The sequence below is a fragment of the Grosmannia clavigera genome (genome assembly GCF_000143105.1).
Source record: "Grosmannia clavigera kw1407 unplaced genomic scaffold GCSC_161, whole genome shotgun sequence".
In the NCBI taxonomy this organism is placed as follows: domain Eukaryota; kingdom Fungi; phylum Ascomycota; class Sordariomycetes; order Ophiostomatales; family Ophiostomataceae; genus Leptographium; species Leptographium clavigerum.
In genome coordinates, this window is record NW_014040778.1 from 85,109 (window position 1) to 105,045 (window position 19,937).

At 58.1% G+C, this 19,937-nt stretch overlaps 5 protein-coding genes across 5 annotated transcripts; 4 read left to right on the forward strand and 1 right to left on the reverse strand.

Annotated features, from left to right (window-relative positions):
* Positions 1–2,820: 2,820 nt before the first annotated feature.
* On the forward strand, positions 2,821–9,229 carry CMQ_8166 (nacht domain containing protein; the record flags this gene model as incomplete). The annotated part of the gene is made up of 2 exons (XM_014315707.1): positions 2,821–3,907; positions 3,987–9,229. The coding sequence occupies 2 exons, from the start codon at positions 2,821–2,823 to the stop codon at positions 9,227–9,229; spliced, it is 6,330 nt and encodes a 2,109-aa protein (XP_014171182.1).
* Positions 9,230–11,995: 2,766 nt separating this feature from the next.
* CMQ_8267 (uncharacterized protein) lies at positions 11,996–13,050 on the forward strand (the record flags this gene model as incomplete). Its single annotated transcript, XM_014315808.1, has 2 exons — positions 11,996–12,916; positions 13,024–13,050. The coding sequence occupies 2 exons, from the start codon at positions 11,996–11,998 to the stop codon at positions 13,048–13,050; spliced, it is 948 nt and encodes a 315-aa protein (XP_014171283.1).
* Positions 13,051–14,437: 1,387 nt separating this feature from the next.
* CMQ_8240 (uncharacterized protein) lies at positions 14,438–14,830 on the forward strand (the record flags this gene model as incomplete). Its single annotated transcript, XM_014315781.1, has 2 exons — positions 14,438–14,587; positions 14,645–14,830. 2 exons carry the CDS (start codon positions 14,438–14,440, stop codon positions 14,828–14,830), a joined length of 336 nt encoding a protein of 111 aa, XP_014171256.1.
* A 220-nt stretch (positions 14,831–15,050) lies between these two features.
* Positions 15,051–16,994, reverse strand: CMQ_8186 (small nucleolar ribonucleoprotein complex; the record flags this gene model as incomplete). The annotated part of the gene is made up of 1 exon (XM_014315727.1): positions 15,051–16,994. One exon carries the CDS (start codon positions 16,992–16,994, stop codon positions 15,051–15,053), a length of 1,944 nt encoding a protein of 647 aa, XP_014171202.1.
* A 362-nt stretch (positions 16,995–17,356) lies between these two features.
* On the forward strand, positions 17,357–19,814 carry CMQ_8032 (indigoidine synthase a-like protein; the record flags this gene model as incomplete). The annotated part of the gene is made up of 3 exons (XM_014315573.1): positions 17,357–18,426; positions 18,499–18,759; positions 18,824–19,814. The coding sequence occupies 3 exons, from the start codon at positions 17,357–17,359 to the stop codon at positions 19,812–19,814; spliced, it is 2,322 nt and encodes a 773-aa protein (XP_014171048.1).
* Between the last annotated feature and the right edge of the window lie 123 nt (positions 19,815–19,937).

Here is a 19,937-nt window from a genome sequence, read left to right on the forward strand (position 1 = left end):
TTTGGGTCCAGGCATAGTAGGCATGGGCTGAGTATCTCTTATATGTAAATCCGTAATGAGGAAATTTACAGATAGATATGGCTGTTCCCTACCAAGTTTCTTTATCGATTTCTGTACTTCAGATCAAGATCCCCTTCGTGACCAAGGCATTGTGAGCATTACGACTCTGGAATTAGAACGTTTGATTTGGACAGCTGCGCTGAAATCCCGTAGACAGCACCCTAGCAGACACGCAGCTCGTAGGTAAATTTCCACAGTTCTGTTTTCCATTTTGAAAAAGCACGGAGTCTGTCGCGTAGGCACCGGAAAAGTCTATCCGGTGTGCTTTCTATGGCATGCAAATATGCACTTGGAGTCCCATTTCAGGGCAGCAACTAATCGACGATTTTAAAATAGGCCCGTAACCAAGCAGGGCTCCGTCTCAACTTGCATAGGCAAATCAATACTGCTTTCGGACCGCGTAAGCAACTATGAGATGGGGGGTAGGATTGTGTAAAAAAAAAAGGCCCCCTGGCATGACGCGCGAGTGGCGTTGAACTCGGGGCCACAAACCGACGAGTCTTGCTCAGCCGTTCGCAAGGATCAAGGCGACATCTCCCTTTGCTACATCATTGCAGCCATGACGGTTATTGATATTGAGCTAGCTGTCATACCACGTTAGCTTCTCTGCTTACATTAGTCAACGGCTCGATCGAGATGTGGGTGTAGCAAAAGTGGAAAGAAAACAATGTCGTCAGCCTTATCCTATTTTCAGTAGCCTTACATGAACCTAGCAAGGTGATCATTTAGTAGTCCTAAAAACCCAATCTCACAACCATGCAGTATACACTTCGTCGCCACATGTCTGACTTTGCTTTGAACACACATGCAAGATGCGCCGATACAGCTTCCGTGCTCGGTCTTCACATGAGAAAGAGAATGATGATAGACATTGCAGTGCAGTGGAGCTCGGCATGAGACTCATGCAGGAGCGTTGCACTTCGTACGAAGTATAGCTCTGTGTCAAGCATTGGAATCCGCCACACTGTGGCCCTTCCGCCCCACTTGGCCGTACGGGCCTGTAATTGGTCAGAAGGCACAAAAGCGGGGCCTGACACTAGTATTAATACGGATCCCCAGAAGGGTCGCGATGTATCTATTTCTTCCTTAGTACACAACACTCTTTCGCCCACACTAGACCCTATTCAGCCTCCTGCTCCTCACAGTGCATCACGTTATATGACCGCTACGTATAGCCTCCTTTAACCTTGACACTCTGTCCATTACTACGACGTGAGACATTCGATGCGGGGTCAACATGAGACAGTCAAAAACGGGTTAGAGTGGAGTGCGATAACAAGCTGAGCCCCTCAGCCCCGGTGGAGATGAGTTCCTAGAACATCTCAGACCACCGTACGCCCCGAAGTGAGCGTGCACATCCACCGTGTCCACATAGGCAGGTCGGAGAGGATGTTGTGCATCAACGAATGCGTCCCCCCATAAAAAGCCACCCACACGGCAACTGGAGCCACAGCCTGCCCTATGCTGCACATCGTTTCCCTACTTGGCTGTGGCCATTTTATTTCCCGACCCTACATTCTTTCTGCGTCCTACCATGTATAATATATCTCGGTTTCTCCGTGTCTTGTCCGTAGTTAACCGGGGAAGTAAGCCGGGTTTGCGCCTTTCGCTTACTGGATGTCGTACTGTCCAATTTGTAGGCTCCGTGCAAATCGACAGCTGAGCTCCTTTTCCGGTTAGCTAAATGTTGCGGCTGGACAGTGTGCTGACTGGATTGCAACATTGTGACCAATTTGGTAGAACAAATCAGATTCGGACGAGGGGCAAGACTACTACTGCATGCCACCTAGCTATCACGATGAAGCCAGCCTCGGACACTTCCACCCATGCCAGACCGGAGAGCCCTTCCTGATACGATGTTCCCGGAGATGTCCGGCAGGTGAGAACGAAGCTGATTTGACAGTTTACGAGACAAATCCTACACATTCTGGACTATGACGGAACACGCTTGCAGGAAATGTTGTGTCTTTGTAGGATACTAGTAAGAAGGACAGACGGGACGACTGATCACGGCAGTCGGGACAGCCCTTTACAGACACCCCTGCGTGTAGTTTCTACGAGTCGAGTACGCGTCAGTTACTATATGAGACGATCGGAGCCATCCCTGTTCACGTAATTCTATCGTGTACCAGGGATAGCTCTACTGGATACTCGTAGTGGGGACGTGGTGTATGCTCATGGTTTTGATACATTCGGAGGAATGGCAACTGGCTGCAAGACATGAACGAATGCACAGAATGGGGGAAGTATTGCCCCCAATGGGTTCCACGTTCGCCTGCGTGCAGTATATAAAGGCAACATCCAGAGGTGCTTGGACAGATTCTCTGACTACAGCAATCGTTCGATCATCGTTTTCCACAGCTTCTGCTTCATGATTTTTTCTGTACACTCAACCGTGGAGCATGTTTGGTAAAACGATTTCCCGTAAGTACTTCTCAGCTGGCGCTCACACTCCTCTCTGGATTCTCAACTGAACCTCGCCAAGGACTCAAAAAGAAGCGTCCCAGTGTCAGTCAATATTCCAACGGAGGACTCTCAACAGAAACGATAATCGAAGACGACTTGGAGCCTGTGAAAGCTACTCCTTCCAACAGCTCGGCTGTGTCTTCAAGCCGCCCTTCTACGCCTATCAAGCCTCTGCTCGCAGCAGCGCCGGCCATAGTATCAGAACCAAGGCCAAAGACAGCAACGCCTCCAACCCCTGTCATTGTTGCATCTAGCAGACCTACCAAAATCCCAACAGTCACGAAAGTAGTCGAGATGATGGCGCCTGCCAGCGTTGTTGCGCAGAGCAACGGCGTGACGGCTTCGTCCAAGAAGATGGCCAAGGCGACGACGCTATCTATCAAGGTGACGCAAGCGGAAGATGCATTGCAGGACAGTATCTCAAGCGAGACGGAAAATGTGGTCAGTCGCACGACCGTTTCCACGGTGGTGCAGACCGACTCCAACGCGGTGTCGAGAGAGGAGATTCTTGTGGGCGGACCGGAGAGCTGTTGGCGTGGCTACGACGCGCCAGCGCTAGAACAGACAGACCTAGTCAGCTACCTCAACACCATTGCGGATGAGCGTTTGATGCACATGCCGCGCAAGGGCAGTGACTGGGACCGGGTGTTGCGGACGGCACAGTTCTTTGGGTTGCAGATCTGGCGCTTTGGCGAGAAGGTGGGCAAGTTTGCACCACTGAGTCGCGAGGCAGCTTCCGGAGCTCTGGCGAGCTGCCGGATGCTGCTTGACATTGGGCACCAGCAGGCAGCAGCGCTTCTTCCAGGGTTCATGGTGCTGTACGAGCTCGGGCTGCTGGTGTCGCAGATCACGCAGATTCCGGGCATCTTTGAGTCGGACCGAACAGTCAAGGACGACATCAGTCGGTTGTACGGCGAACTGGTGCATCTGACCCGAAATGTGGCCAAGTACTATCGGCGCAACATCTTGGGGCTGGGCCGGTATGAGCAGCCGACGAGACTCGACTTGGACGCGGAATTTGGGGAGTATATCGAGTCGATCTGGACGAGCAAGGCGGCGCTGTACGAGCGGATGTGGCGACAAAGCATGGGCAAGCAGTCCTATGCGCTGGGGCCGGCAGAGCTGCGGGCTCGTCTCAACGATGACAAGACACAGTTCCGCCACGCGCTGTATGCAGAGCTGAGCGAAGATCTGGAGCGCGCCGAGGACACGTGCGAATGGGTCAAGGCGGACTTGGCGGACTTTCTGCAGAGTGGCGACAAGTTTCTCAGCGTGACAGGCGGCCCGGGCTCGGGCAAGACTGTTCTGGCCGATTGGATCGAGGAGAGACTGCAGCGACCGCTGCTCGGCACGACTTACAGCGTGTTGCTGTACACTTTTCGTATGTGGATCTTTCTTTCTTTCTTTCTTTCTTCTTCTTTTTTCCATTTCTGTCCCGAAATGAGTACTAACAGTCACAGCCTCGGACGACCACGAAAGCGCATCAGTGCTCGGGTTCCTCAAGGGCGTCCTGTTCCAGCTGCTTGAGCGCAGCGTGGGCAACATGAAGCTGTACCAGAGCCTGGTCAGCGCCTTTTCGGCCGGCGAACAGCCACGGGAGGCATTGGAGACGGCGCTCTGGAAGGCACTGCAGGTGGGCCTCAACACGTTTAAGAGGAGCGAGGAGCCGATCGTGCTGCTGCTCGACGGGCTGGACGAGGTGGCCGGGGGCCAACAGTCGGCGGTAACTGGATTCCTGCAAGCACTGCGACAGCACGTGACCGCAGTGAAGAGCGTGCGGATCATCACGTTTGCGCGTCACGAGCGAGCGATTGCCGGTGCCCGCAAGATCGCGATGACGGCCGAGGAGATTGCGCCGGACATTCGCAGCTTTCTGCGACAGACACTGGCGCGGTCGAGCCTGTTTATGGAGCTGGCACCGGCGACGCGCGAGAAGACCATCGATGGGCTGGCACAAAAGGCCGGCAGCTCCTTTCTGTGGGCAAGGCTTGCGGGAAGCTATCTTGTGCAGTACTATGGCAGAAAGAGCGAGCAGACTGGCGGTGCCGGAGCAGACGAGCTGATCAAGGTGGCGGCTGGCCTGAGCGGTAGCCTGGACGACGTGTTGCAGCTGCTGGTGGCACGGCTAGACCTCAAGGGCGACAGCGATCTGGCGCGGATGCTGGTCTTCCTAGCTATCAGCGACGGCGTGCTGGCCGAGACGGACGTGGCGCAGCTGCTGTCGGTTCACGTGACTGAACAACGCAGCACAGCTGAAGCGGTCGATGTGGCGCAGCTGGTCTCTCACACGGTGCCGGATCTGGTGCTGGTGCGAGACGGTCACGTGCGTTTCAAGAGCTCGCTGATCCGACAGCACATGCAGCAGCGACAGCTGGGCCGGGCACTGCCGGCGACGCGGGAGGCGCACACGATGATGGTGCTGCACCTGCTGCTGTATTCACGGCTGTCGGTCCGGTCGGCCGCGTACGGCGAGCCGACGGTGGAGGAAATGGACGACGTCGTGGCACGCCGTCTGATGGCGGCCAACCCGCTGCTGCCACTCGTCATGGCACGCTGGCTGACGCACTTCCGGGCATCCTCGATGATCCAGGGCGGCGAGCTGGCGCTCTTGCACGACTTCCGCGCCGTCTTCCCCGACACGGCCGTGTTCGCGTTGCTGGAGCGCCACGTGTGGAGCCGCAGCCTTGGCTCGTCAGACGAGGTCATCGCCTGGCTGACGCTCTCGCTGCGCATCCGCGAGAAGCTCTTCACCGACCGCAATAGCGTGTCTGTGCTCCAGAGCCTCATCGTGCTCGGCCGGACTCATCTCGCTGCCGGCCACGTCGTCGACGGCGCCCGCTATCTCTACCGCGCTGCCATCCTCGGCCGGACCGTGCTCTCGACCTACAGTACCCTCGTCATCGCCTGCACGGATCTCTTCCTGGACGCGACCAGCTCTATGGTGTTCACTACGCGCACCGACATTTTTGAGTACCGCGAGGAGCTGATCCAGTTCAAGATCGAGCATACCAACTACCGCTATGGTACCTACAGCGATCGCGTCATCGTTTGGTACGAGAGTCTTGCAGCCATGTATGTCGCCACAAATGAGGTGGATCATATCCGCGGTGCCTACAAAGAGCTCCAGGAAATCAACGTCAAGATATTCGGTTCGGGGTCCCGGGAAGCTCGCAAAGTCGTCGAGGCCATGTCCGATGTAAAGATCCAACGTGAGGGTGAGGAGAGGACAGTAATTCCAGGCATTGGCAAGACGTTGATCGACATAGCCACTTTTTTTGACGACAAAGACGTGTTGCGGGTGCCAGTTGGACTGGAAGCTGCTCGAAGCTTCGAGTTGGAGGAGAAGTGGCAGCTGGCCGAGAGGGTGTACGTCCGACTGTGGCAGTGGGTGTCTGGGATGACGCAGACTTCGGCGGTGGCGTCTTTGATGGATATGCACGCAGCCAAACTGCAAGTCTCCCTGGCCTACAGCACTTTTCTGCGGCGGCAGAAGCGAACGGAAGAAGCGGCCAACATTCTGATTGTCCTGTGGACTGAGTACAAGACGTACAAGTTTGAGTCGACGGAGATGATCGGCTACATACATGACGTGGCGGTTCAGCTCAAGGAACTCGGCCTTCTGGTGATATCAGCGAGCATCTTGTCCAAGGTGTGGTCATGGTACCAGATGGAGAACCGGACAGAAGACGAGATGGCCCGCAGCACTACTACTCTCGTGACGGAGGTGGTGCGGGAGATAACGGAAACAACAGTGACGACGAAAGTGACGACGATGCAGACGACAGAGGAAATAGAGACAGTGGTTCACGAGCTGTTCCAAAGAGAGCTGCAACGCTGCAAGGACCGGAGCACGCTTGACACCACGTTTTTCTCCTCGGCAGCTGCACTGGTCAACACACACGTGGCACGGGGTCGATGGGAAGACGCCGAGATGGCCATCCGACGGTCGCTGGAAGTCACTTGGCCGGAGGTTTTGCAGGACAACGGCGAGCCGATCAAGTTGAGCCCGACATTCGCGCGCGAAACGGTACAGCTGTCCAAGGACCTGGCCACAGGCTACTCACGGCAGCGACAGTTCGACCGGGCCGAGAAGGTGCATCTGCGTGTGTACGAGGCGGCAATGGCGTCGCTCTCGCCGGAAGACGACCTGTTTGTCGAGGTGCTGTCGGGACTGGTGGGCTTTTACGAGGCACACCACAGACACGAGGCCGTGATCGGGCTGTACATCGGCCTGGTTCAGCGGTACAAGGCGTCGCTTGGTTCTGCGCACGCCCTGACTGTCCGGGCTCTGTACACCCTGGCCGGTCAGTACGAGCTGCTGGGCCGACGTGAGGCGTACGGCTGCTATGGCGAGATCGCCGGCACTCTCAACAAGGGCTTGGATCACGTGCACCCCGATGCGTTTACGGCCACGGTTGCGCTGGTGCGCCACTGGCGTGCGGAGAAGCGGTGGTCCGAGCTGACCGTCGTGGCTAGCCAGCTGTGGAAGACGTTTGGCATCCAGCGCAAGGAAAGCATTAGCTACGAAGGCTTCACGGAGGAGGTGGCGGCGTTGGCATACGAGGCTCACGTGACCTCGCTAGAGCATCAGACCGCCCCAGCAGACAATGCGCTGATGTACCGAACGGCAGTAGAGTATCGTGACAGGGCGACGGACGTGTTTGGGTCGTCGTCGTCTGTCGTTGGGGAGGCTCTGCTGGCGCTGGCAGAAGTGGCCGAGCGCAGCGAGCAGCGCCAGTTGGAAGCGCTCGCGATCTACGAGGAGGTCTTGACGAGGCACAGGACGACCCAGACGACGACCACTGTGCTGACAGAGACAACGGTACACACGGTCCGACGACGGCTCTCGCAGCTGTACGTCACCGTCATCTCGTCCAGCAGCAAGAAGATGTCCGAGGCCGTGACGGCGACCACGATCGAGCGAGCCGTAGCCGTCTCGATCGAGACGTATACGCAGATGCAAGCCGAGTATGGTGTCTGGCACAAGGCCACGCTGAAGCAGCTGCACCACGTCATCGTCTTGTTGCAGCGCAGCGGCACTGCGGAGGCGCAGGTGCGCGTGCGCCGGATCGTCGAGTCGGCCGTCGTTGACATTGTCAGCTGCCACGGCGTCGTGTCCATGCAGCTGTTCGAGGCGGCCACAAGGCTGGCGGCTGTCTTTGTCAGCACAGGTCTCGTGACGCTGGGTCGTGATTTGCTTAGTCAGCTTCGACTGCTTCTCGTCTTTGGCAGCACGCTGCCGGCGAGCATGACGAAGACGACGACGATCAAGTTGCCGGCCGACATTCATAGCCGGGTAGTGTTTGTGTTTGTGGCAGCGTTTGAGCGGCAGCTTTCAGAGACGAGAGAGACAAAGACGGTGGTCTCGTCGGCGTCCTTCTCGGAGCTGCTGTCGTCGCTCCTGTGCGAAGCCTTTCTGCACGACGAGTACCGCACGGCCGTGGCCACAGGCGTGGGAATCGAGCTTCTGCTGCAGCACGGCGCACGGCTGCGGCGCTTCTGGGTTGACGACAGCAAGGTCGAGCTGGTGCGCCTGCTGGACGGCCAGCTGTTCCCGCTCTTTGTGCGCGCATATGCCGAGCCGATCAAGGCGGCTGCCGTGGCCGAGGAGCACGTCGTGCTGTTTTACGAGGCTCTCTTGGCCGAGCTGGGCCGCGACCGGGCGCATGCCAGCTTTTCGGCGGCCGCGGCCAGCGCCGGCAACGCCGAGGTGCGCACGCTGCTGGAAAGTGGCCGACAGAAGCAGGCGCTCGAGGTCGGCCGGCTGGCCTTTGTCTTTTCCGCCTCGCAGGGCTACTACGGTGCCGAGAGTGCCGGTATCGGCTACGGCTACGATCTTGCGAGCATGCTGGCTGGCGTCGGCGTGCAGCTGCCGACGACAGATGCGTCGACCAAAGAGACAACGACACAGCTGCTTCTCCTCTCGCGTGCCGTCACGGCCGAGATCTTTACCGTGCTAGAGGCCCAGAAGGTCGACCTGGCCGCACTCGAGGTCCACGACGTGGCTGCGCTGGTTCGTCTGCTGGCCGCCCAGGCTGACTATGGTCGCCTCCAGTCAATGCTGCTGCGGCTCTGGCAGTCGCGCGAGGTTCGTCGCAGCTGGAAACCGGCCACGGTCCTCTCCATCGGCTTTGCCCTCGTCCACGCCTACGTCGGCGATGGTCACAGCCATCTCGACCGCGCCGTCGATCTGGCCGACCTGCTCTGGTACAACCTCCGACGCAGCCGCGGCTGGCTTGACCCGGACGCCCTTGCGGCCGGTCAGCTCCTCGCCAGCCTCTACGTCGAAGCTGGCCGCATTGCCGACGCGCTCGGTGTCTACGAAAATGTCCTCCGCCAGATCGAGACCGCGGCCAGCGGCGTCCACTCAGCTGCTACCACTACCAACGCTGCCGAAGACGCCCAGGGCGACCGCAAGGCCCTCGCAGCTCATTCTTGCCACCCGATCGAACTCCTGGGTGGGGCCCATGCCCGGCTCGGCCGCTGGGTAAAGCCCACGAAGGAGTACCAGGACCTGTACGACCACCTGCGCAGCACCCTCGGCCTGCAGACTCAGCTGGCCTTGCCGTTCGACAAGTGGGCTGCCGCTGCGACGAGCGGCTCGGCCGCCAGCAAGGCAGCCCTCTCCGGCTGTTATGTCCGGTCGACGGACTTGGTGATTGTCGATCAGGTCCGGTCTGGTGACTTGGCGGCCCCAAAATAAGAAGTAATGTGTACTGGAAAGAGTGTGAGGATTAGTGGAATGGCTGTTTGTTAGTGTTGTATCACTTCCACCCTTGTCATGCTTTTTGCTGTACTTGGGTTGTCTACTCATTATTTTTTCCTTTGTTTAGTTTGATTTCGCTTTACATTTTAGTGTACTCTGCACTCTTTTTCCTTATTCTCTAATTGTCGATGTAGTACGAATAAAGATAGGTTGTTACTCCAATGGCACAGTGTTATTAAAGAATGGACGTAGTTGGTCACTTCTACTAGTGGATGATCAGATAGCATATATCAGTGACCAAGCGCGCTCTTTATAATTGTGTTATGTGTCTAATGCATCTGCAGCTGGCCTTCTATAATATATAAAGGCGCTACTGCACGGCTCTGCCGTCAAAGCTGGACATCATCCGCAAATCATGTCTTCCTCAGAGACGCAGACGCTCATACACAATCCCAAGGTATACGTAGGCGATATTCGATGGGTCAACTTTATGGAAACGCCGAGGGTTAGCCTATGTGGGCTGGATGGATCTATCCTTCTCCTTGTGCTATCCACACATGGTGGCATCATCGCCCACATCCCACAGTCCTTGTTCGTGTTTAGCACAGGTCGCATCTGTCTAAAGGAGACTAGGGTCATTCTGTCAGCAGTGCTGGACATGCATCGAAGATTTCAGGGCGGCCACGAAAATGCAGCCGCACATGTCATCTGTACAACGTTTCAAGGCAGATATGTGCTGCAGGACCACCTTTCCCTAACGATCCAAACGATGCAGACTCACCACTTGGACCCTGTGGTGCACTCGTACCATATTCTGGGGTCAGGGCTAAAAGATATAGCCGGAACGGTGGAGATTGTAGGCAGCGAAGGAAATCAGGCTCCTCGCGTCTACGTAGAGGGCAGAGAGGTTTCGCAGCTGAGATGTAAAATTGGGTCATAATCCTCTCCGGTATCAACACTCAAGAAAAAAACAATTGTTACTAATTTCAAAACCATACTGTACAATAAGAGCAGTACGTCCTCTGCTATCCAGCCCAAGTAATAATTATTATTTACACTTTGTTTTGCTAATATCAGGTAAATATAGTTATCCTTACCGTGAAACCCTTGCTTGGATGTCAGTTCTGGCTACTCTAAACACTGAACAATCTGTCTACCAACTGGTCCACCATAGCATCGTCAACAATGTCGTCAGGCTTCCGGTGACCTTGGCGCAGCTAATGGAATTGTACCCAGACCTCGTTCTTCTCAGCCGCAGAGGGGTCCCGTAGCGGCTTCAAACCAAACCGCGCTGCTCCCCACAAGGCGTGTAGGTGCTTCCCTGGACATAAGATATTCTGGGGGGACTCGGGGATCCCCATGTTCTCGCATTGGGCTCTCCACACCGCCGTGGCTTCTTCGCCCCGAAACGTCTCAAGAACGAATTTCGGTAGCATTGCAGATTGGTCTTTGCTCACCGAGAACGGGAAAATGTGCGCGCCGTCTGGATAGCCGTATCCAGATAGGACGCATACGTGCCCATCGCGACGATAGGCTGCTACTGTCGCCGAATGCTTGCGCGCCTTAGTCTTGGCTTCTGTGATCGGACTCTAGGATGAGGGTGTAGATAGTTCGGAGGAAACGGCATTCGGCGGTGTGTTGGGCGCGGCTGCTTTGGCCAATGTTTTCCTAGTTAGACTGCCTTTAGCTGGACTTGACGCCCTCCTTTTCGGCTCCGAGCTTGGTACGACGTCTTGGCGGCGGCGACCTGATATGTCAACTGGTCCATCGGACAGAGGAGGAAAATTGAGAGCGCCGCGACCGTTGTACCCTAGCCATACTTGCTAAACTCGGCTAAGAAGTCGTGGAGGAGGCTCCGTCGCTCCTCGAGATCCGTCACGTTCTTTTGGACAGCAGCTGTCCGGTAGGAGTCTCTCGTTGCATGAATCACCGTTTTGGTGATAGCTGCCCTTTCTTGGTCGAACCTATTAATCACTAGGCCAAGAAGCTCTTCTTTGGTCATTGTATCCGTAGTTGAGAAGACGCAATAAAGGAACTTGGCAGACGTGAGACGTAGTGTGGTGGGAGAAGTCAGGTTGCGAAACAACAGATGTACAAAGAGAAGACAAAAGAGGGAGAGAAACAAGATTTGGTTCTTTGTAATAGTATGTCATCCCTCGTCCTTTCAAGGCTTTTTTTCTAATATGTTTTCCTTTGATTGTTTTGTGCGTATGTGCTCTGATTCTGGAAGTGGAAAGAACGTCCTTCATTATTCTAAAGAGAAAGAACGTCGTCTTGTCTTTGTAGTATCGTCACGTGCATTCAGCTGTGTCAGCGACAGTTCCTCTTGGTCACTGGCGTGACAGATGATGGCAGTCCCCTCTTGCATCCCCTTGAAGCATCCAACACCGCCAACATGACCACCAGACGAATTGGGGTGCGATTGTCACTCCCGATGCGGAAGAGTCTTTGCCACTACAGCCGAGCTCTAGCACCCAAAATAGATGTATTGCTATGCAACCCCCCGTTCCATTAGGGAAATAGCTGAGAGAAGGCTGAAAACGGAAGACGGCAAAAAGGATCTGGTGAGGAACCGGCGCAACGGCCGTTCGACATGATGGCTGCATCGGTCGAGTGGTATTAAAGGGCATCGCTTGCCCGATTTGTTTTTTGTTATTCTGTCTTCTGATTTTCTGTATCTACGCTTTACACTTTCTACGCTCATTACCATCTCTTACCACTCTGCTCATTGGAACAGCTACCTTTTTCGTGTGTCCTCACGCAATGTCTCGCCGAAGCCAGCGTCGACAGGCAGGGCCGAGCCCCGCCGACGGCCCATCCGCCAGCCAACAGCCCGTGCAGTATCCTGAGATCTTCGTCGCCTGGATGCCCGACGTCGCTCTGCCCCAGCCCTTTGATCCAGATACGTACCCTCTGGACGGAAAGCAGCCCGGCAGCCTGGCCGAACCGCCTCTCGAGCCGTACGATCCCGACAGCTTTGTGCAGTGGGGCCGCCAGCGATTTGGCGACGCGTGGTTCGAGCTGCGGACAACCATGATCCGCGAACGCCGGTGCGCCGACCTGGCAGCCGACTCGGTGTACCGCCGGCGTCAGCAGGCGCTCCGGGTGGCCGAGAGGATGCTGGAGCGGCGGCCTCTAGAGCCGGCGGCCGGTGTGGAGGATGCGGGCTGGAAGCGTCTGTGGGCTCGCATGGCCAGTGGCCGTCCGGAGAAGCCGCGGACCCAGAAGAAGCACCGCAACTGGAGCGAGGAACGACATCAGTTCCGGCGCTTCTTCCAGCGCGAAGACGCTGTTGACAACGTCCGATCTGAGCGCGAGAACCGTCAGAGCAGCAAGGTCAACAATAGCGATGACGAGGACGCCAATGATGGTGGCAGGCCATCCAAGAAGACCAGGATAACGGCAAAGGGAAAGGGGAAGCAGACCCTGCCGGATGCAGACACGGACTCGGACTGGCCGCCGGATGCCATCGCCCAAAAGGAACGCGAAGATCTCGAGAGACTGCTCGAAATCGAAAGCCGCTGGACTGGGAAGCCAAAGAGGAAGATGACCGAAGTGCAGCGCCTCTTCCGTCAGTGGGAGACGGCGCATGTCAGCACAAGGTCCGGACACCAGACCCGCACCACCTCCATCATCTTCTGCCAGAACCAGCCCCAAATCCAGATCAGATTGCAGGCTTCGGCAGTTCCGTCTGCAACTCAAACGGCAGTGCCACCGGCACCACCACCGCCTCCACCACCTCCACCACCACCTCCACCACCTCCGTCACCTCCGCATTCCTCCTCGTCTAGCGAAGCCTCGAGCTCGTCGTCCTCTGACGATTCACCCTCCCCCAGTCCAAGTCCGAGTCCCAGTCCCAGTCCACCACCACCACCACCTGTGCCTGTCGGTGTTTCAAATCCTCCTTTACCTCCTGTGGTACCGCCTCCTGGTCCGGCGGCTCCTCCTGTCGTTCCTGTGGCCCCTGTTCCACCTGCTCCTCTGGTCCCTTCTGTTCCTCCTGCACCTATTGCACCTGTTGCTCCAGTTCTTCCTGCTCCTCCTGCACTTGCTCCTCCTGCACTTATTCCACCTGCTCCTCCTGCTCCCCCTCCTGTTGCTCCGGTTGTACCTTCAGCTCCGGCGGTATTGGCACCAGTCGCTCCAGTTGTCCCTGCTCCCCCTGCACAACGACGCAGCCGACGAATCGCTGGCCTCAAACCAGAGTTCAAGATGTTGCCCTATTGAGGTAGCGAGACGGAGGATGTAGGAATACGAAAAGGTCGAGCTCTGTGTGCTGATTCAATCCTTTTGTTAGTTTGTACAGTAGCTAGAAGATCGAACTCATGTAAGATGGGCAGTCCGTAATGTTTGAAAAGTGATATGCTACTCCGTACAAGATTCGTCAATTGTTCAGATTGAGGTAACCGGACCTCGGCTCGATCATCATCCGGAGACCTCCTTTTTGCATTTCCGAAAGCGGAAGTGAGCTGGTACCTGCAGTCGTTGGTCGTTGGTTTCAGGCACACATCAGGTGGCAGTGACCTTTGTGGGTATCTTGAGCCAATCGCCATAGAAGGCGCTCATAATACTGTAAATGTGTTGCTGCAGTCCTACTGACTTTGCTTGCAACTTGTTCCGTCCGCCTATTGACCAAAAGAAAGAAAGTTCTCCGTATTCAAGCCGATCAAATAAATTAAACATTAGCAATTCTCCTGACGGACACTGCGATCCGGTTTGCGCCCCTGCCTGGTTCTGCACTGTATTGTTGCCTGCTGTTGCCTGCTGTGGCTTGGGTGGTCCGTCCGTTTATGCGGCCCCCAATAGGCGTTCTCAGGCGCAATACAGCTTCAAGGCTGTGGCAATTGCAGCAATTCATTCGTCCGCGTCCTTGTTTCCCCTGGACCCCTTGTTTCCGGCTTGTTCTGTCTCGTTCAGCCTGCCAGCCTTACCTGGTGTATCCAGGCTTCATCAGGCCTCCCGATGCGCAATGGCGAACAAACGCGCAGCTGAAGAGCACGGACAATGTCATATTCACTACAAACAAAGGCCGTCTGGTTCTTGATACTTAAGGCTCGGTGACACGTTTGTGCCGGAAATGATGAGCTTTTTCCCTCCAGTCCAAACGGCTTGCAAGCATCAACATTCCCTCTCAGCCAAAACATCCTGCACGCTTCGCATTTCAATTGACAGTTTCTCGCTTCTCACACACACACACTTCTCATCATGGCCAAGAACAAGAAGGGAAAAAAGATCAACAAGGCCATCCAGCAGTGGGAAGAATACTTTGGCGAGGACACGCTGCAAAACTGGCAGAAGCTCGTAACGGACCTCAACATTAGAGGCACCTACTGCAGCAAGACCCAGTGCCGCAAGGTAAGCTCTTCCTTCGTCCGCTGCAAAATAGTCCGAGTCCTGCTAACAAAGCACAAGGCTATCAAGAAGGTTTGGGTCAACATCTTTGACTTTCTCGAGGCCATGTCTAGCGGCACACCGGTGCACAAGTTCCCAAACCAGAGAGCTCTTGCCGATTACACTCTTTCGAATGAACTTGTGTTTCCGAGAAGAAGAATCGTGTCGGGAACTCCCATGGCAGCCCTGCTGGCAAATATCATGTAGAGATGGGGGTGTGCATGCAGTATAGCATTCGTGTCCATTGCGGTGTATTTGTATATACAAGGGTCCTAGAACGATCAATGTGATTGAGCAACGCGAAAAGTATAAAACACAAGACACTGTCCAACGCCGTTGTTCTGCTGTGTTTGTCTGTCCCATGCCAGCCTCTGACTTCTCTCTCTTCTGTCCCCCTTTCTCTTTCGATTTCCCTCCTTCTCTTGGTCTAACCACGGATCTCCCAGAGGCGCGTCTTGCCGACATCATTGCCGACGGCGAGCATGTCGCTGTCCTTGCTAAAAGCCAGGGCAGTGATGCGGCCGAGGGGGGTCTGCTGGGTCGGCCAGTTGCGGTAGACGGTGCAGCTAGGAAGGTGAGCGAGGCGCAGGGCATCGGTCTTGTGGCGGCTAGCAAAGGCGAGCAGCTGGCCGTCGGGTGTGAAGACGACCTCGGTGACGGGCGTGGTGAGCTGCTCAAAGCAGCGGGTGGGCGCGGGAGTGGGGAGCAAGGTGGTGACGCCATCAGTGGCGGCAGCCGTGTCGAGCAGCGTCTGGCGGTCGTAGATGTTGACGATGCCGCTGTTGGACCCGACAGCGACCCAGCGATCGCCGCCAAGGACGTCTGGTCCGCCGGAACCACCAAGGCCGAGCGTGGTGCCGCCAGTCGAGCCGTCGTCACGCCACAGGCCAACAAAGCGGCGCGTAGCCAGACACCACTCGCCGACGCGGCCGTCGCGGCCGAGGATGGTGATGCCGGTGCCGTCGCGCCACCACTGGAAGTCGGCAATGCCGCCGCGGCTGTCGAGGCGGGCCTGGGCCTCCCACTGCATCGTCTGGACGCGCAAGATGTTGAGCATGCCACCGCCCTTGCGGTCGGTCGCGATGACGGCCAGGAAGCCGGCCTCGTCGCTGTCGGCGTCGCCAGTCGCCGGACTCGGCCGAAACCGCTCCATGGAACGCTGTTCGAGCTGATGGCCCTGCACGTGACTAACTCTCTGCACGTGACCTGTGCCCAAATCCCAGGTGTGAAAGAAGCGGCGACGGCCGGCAAAGATGACGCGGCCGCCATCGCGGCCGAGAAAGGCGGCGCGCCGGACGGGCAGCTGACGCACGCGCACCGACGTGAGCAGCGGGTTCGGCACCGGCTGGGCACCCGGGGCAACCTGGTGCAGGTGCAGCACGGACGACGTGCTCGCCGACAGCAGCACAGCAAAGCGCGGGTGGAAGGCCAGCGAGTCGACCGGGCCCACGTGCACGGTTGCCATATCGCGGGTCTTTTGGATCCCCAGCGTCTCTGGCTGCAGCCGCCGCCGCTTGCGCAGGTGCTGCTCGGCCGAGGCGCCCGCCAGCGAGCCGGCGCTGCGGAAGAACGTGTCGAGCGGCAGGGCGTCGTCAGCCGTGCCAAACCCGTCGGCGTCCTTGTCGTCGTCGCCGGAGGCACTGCCGCTGTCGGACAGATCGCTGTCACCAGACGTCCGTCCCTCGCCGGCGGGGCCACTGCTGCGGCTCTTCCGCCGCTGCCTCCTCTTCTCGCTCGCCGCGGCCGCCTTGCTCTCCCGCCGCATCCGTGCCTTCTCCGCGTCGGCTGCCCAGTCCGGCTGTGGGTTCAGTCGCAGGTACTGCTGCCGCAGACGCTCGCTGTACTCGGCGCCGCTCACAATGTCCTCACCCTCGTACCGCCGCAGCTTGCGCAGCCGCGTGTGTCCGGCCAGCGACACCCGCAGTCGCTCGTCGTCGCTGTCGTCCCACGCAGGTGCGTTCAGATCCCGTGTGGCACCTTCTCCCAGACGCACGAACGCCGTTCCGTCGGCCGGCGCGCTGAGTACCATGCCCTCGTCCGTGAAGAACATGTTGCTGTCGTCCAGCTCGCCCAGGCCGGTGTCGTCCTCTTCGGCCGGCACCGTTGCCAGCGACAGGTCTTTGAGGTAGTCCTCCGCATTGTCGACTTCGTCAGATTGGAACAGCAGCGACCGGAACCCGGCCTTGTCGCCGAGGACGAGCCGCTCGAGATCGGCCTCTTCTGCGTCCTTCTCGACCACCAGCACCTTTGCGCCTCGCCGCGGTGTCTTGGGCTCATTTTGCGGTTTGTCAATCTCCCAGTCGGAACTTTCTGCTTCAGAAACCAGCTCCATCGTGTCGTCGACCTCTTTCGAAACCTGTCGTTGCGCCATGGTTGCAGAGAGTCGTGGACGTGCAGTGTCTCGTCGTGTTCTCCGTTTAGCTGCACAGAGCAGGCAAAAGTTTTTTTCCTCCAAACAGCCGATAAGACCAAAAATTTGGTATCGATAAGAGATAAAAGATACGGATAAAATCACGTGAACGCGACTTGCTTTGCTAGCGTCTGTACGGAGGACTCCGTACGCCAAATATTTAGGGCCATGGACAGTTTTAGCAGTCTGTGCCGCTAACTCGGACACAGATAACGGTTGCTCTGGCAGACTGCCATTCCCCCTCTCGAGCCATCACACGACACAAAGGCACGAAGACTAGACGGTGCGCTGAACAGACTGGCTTGAACGAGCTACAATCTGCTATGGCAATTCCGTGGAGACAGCTGGCCGGGCGAGCGAGCACGGGCAGGAGGATATATGGCCACCAGAGGGGCCTGCACCACACAAGGAGGCTGAGCAGCGGGCCAGCAAGAGGCCTAGGCGGGCTGCTGCGGGTGACGGAGGAGGTGGCAGATGCGGTGGCGACGAACCGGGCAGTGGTGGCGCTGGAATCGACCATCTACACGCATGGGGCGATTGGTGAGGACCTGCGGCTAGAGGCGATCGTGCGAGAGAACGGAGCAGTGCCAGCGGTGATCGGGGTTCTGGACGGACGGCCGACGGTGGGACTGCAGCCGGACGAGATTGCGCGAATGGTGGACGAGGGAGCACAGAAGGCATCGCGACGGGACCTGGCGCAGCTGGTTGGACGGCCGGGCAGCAAGCACAAGCGGCACGGCGGCACGACGATCTCAGGCACGATGATTCTGGCACGGCTAGCAGGCATCCGAGTGTTTGGCACCGGTGGTCTCGGCGGAGTGCATCGCGGGTGGCAGCAGCACATGGACGTGTCAGCCGATCTGAGCGAGCTGGGCCGCACGCGCGTCGCCGTCGTCTGCAGCGGCAGCAAGGGCTTCCTCGACACGGCGGCCACGCTGGAATACCTCGAGACGCAGGGCGTGTATGTGGCCACGTTTGCCGACGGCCGGCCGACAGGTCCCAAAGCTGTACCGATCCCGTTCCCGGCCTTTTGGGCCCGCGAGGGCAGCGTGCTGTCGCCGTCGGTCGTGCTCGACGAGGCCGAGGCAGCCTCCATCATCCTAGCCCAGGAGCAGCTCGCCATCGAGACCGGCCTGCTGTTTGCCAATCCAATCCCGGCAGCTGCGGCCATTCCGCGCGCCCAGATGGACGAGGCTATCGACAGGGCCGTGACCGAGGCCGCCGCCAAGGGTTTCTCGGGCGCCCGCAACACGCCCTACGTCCTGCAGCGGATCCGCGAGCTGACCGATGGCCGCAGCGTCGGCGCCAATCTGGCTCTCGTGCGCGACAACGTGCGGCGGGCCGCCAAGGTGGCGGTCCAGCTGAGCAAGCTCCTGGCTAACGGCGACGAGAGGTAATCGGGCCGTGTACACTCGAGCTTCGCTTCCGCTCACATCCATAGCAGTCCATATGTGTCCTGTCCAAGCATGCAGCAGCCTGTCCACACCAAAATCGTGCCAGAGGTCCCCCAGGCCGACATTCTCGTCGCCGGATCCGTGGCCATCGACCTCAGCTGTGATTACGTCAGCAACAACGACAGCCGGCCGGCCGACCTGCAGCTGCATGTGTCGAACCCGGCAGCGATCCGACAGACCGTCGGCGGCGTGGGCCACAACGTGGCACTGGCAGCACATCGAGTCAGCCCATCGACCAGGGTGAAGCTGTGCACGTTGGTGGGCGACGACATGTAGGTGCGAGCCGACGACGGCTGGCGGCACAGACACATTGCTGATTTGACTTGTAACCCCCAGAGCCGGCGCAACGATTCTCTCGGCCATGCAGACAGCCGGCCTGGACACGACGGGAGTTCAGCAGCTGGGCCACGAGCACAGTGGTGCCCGGACGGCGCAATACGTGGCCATCAACGGGGCCGACAAGAGCCTGGTGGTAGCGATGGCGGACATGGACATCTTTGCACGCGACGATGCGACAAACGGCTGTAGCTCGGCCGTGACAGCCGCTGCGCCACGTTGGGTCGTCGTCGACGGCAACTGGAGACCGGCCGGGCTGCACGGCTGGATTGCAGCGGCTCGCGAGGCCGGTGCACACGTGGCCTTTGAGCCGGTCTCGGCAGCCAAGTCGTCGAGGCTATTTAGAGGGGATAGCCATCTCGATGGTCGCCTCCCCCTCGTCGACCTCGCCACGCCCAACGAGCACGAGCTAGCGGCCATGCACGCAGCTGCCAGTGCCCGTGGCCTCTTAACTGCTGACCCGCGTTGGTTTGCCGTCATCGGTCGTTTGGGTCTAATGGCCGGCGCACGTGACCGCTTCGTCCGCCTCACGTCAGCCGCCCTCGTCGATGCCGGCGTGCCCCAGCAGGCCGTCCAGCTGCTGCCCTATATCCCGACAGTCGTCACCAAGCTCGGCTCCCGCGGCGCCCTATTGACCCGCCTGCTAGCCCCAGACGACCCGCTGCTGCACGACCGCAGCGCCGAGGCCCACATCCTCGTGAGGGCGCCTCTTGATGATGGTGATGGCGACCTGAACTACCAGCCCGTCGGTGGCGTCTACATGCGCCTCTTTCCCGCCGCCGCCGTCGACGACGCCCACATTGTCTCCGTCAATGGCGTCGGAGACACCTTTCTCGGCGCCCTCGTCGGTGGCCTCGCTCAGGGTGGCCAGACCCATCGCCTCATGGAAGTCGCCCAGCAGGCCGCCGCGCTCACGCTGCGCAGCCCCGAAGCCGTCGCTGCTGACCTCGGTGGCCTCGCCGACACCCTGTCGCGAGCATCGGCCGAGTAGACAGCGGATAGAACGCTGAAAGGACTCTCAAAAGACTCTCAAAGACCAAAGTTAAAAGCCACCAAAAGCTGCTGTGAATTCCCGTTTAGGCAATCGCCGGCTTCGTGGACCCACTCTGGCCGC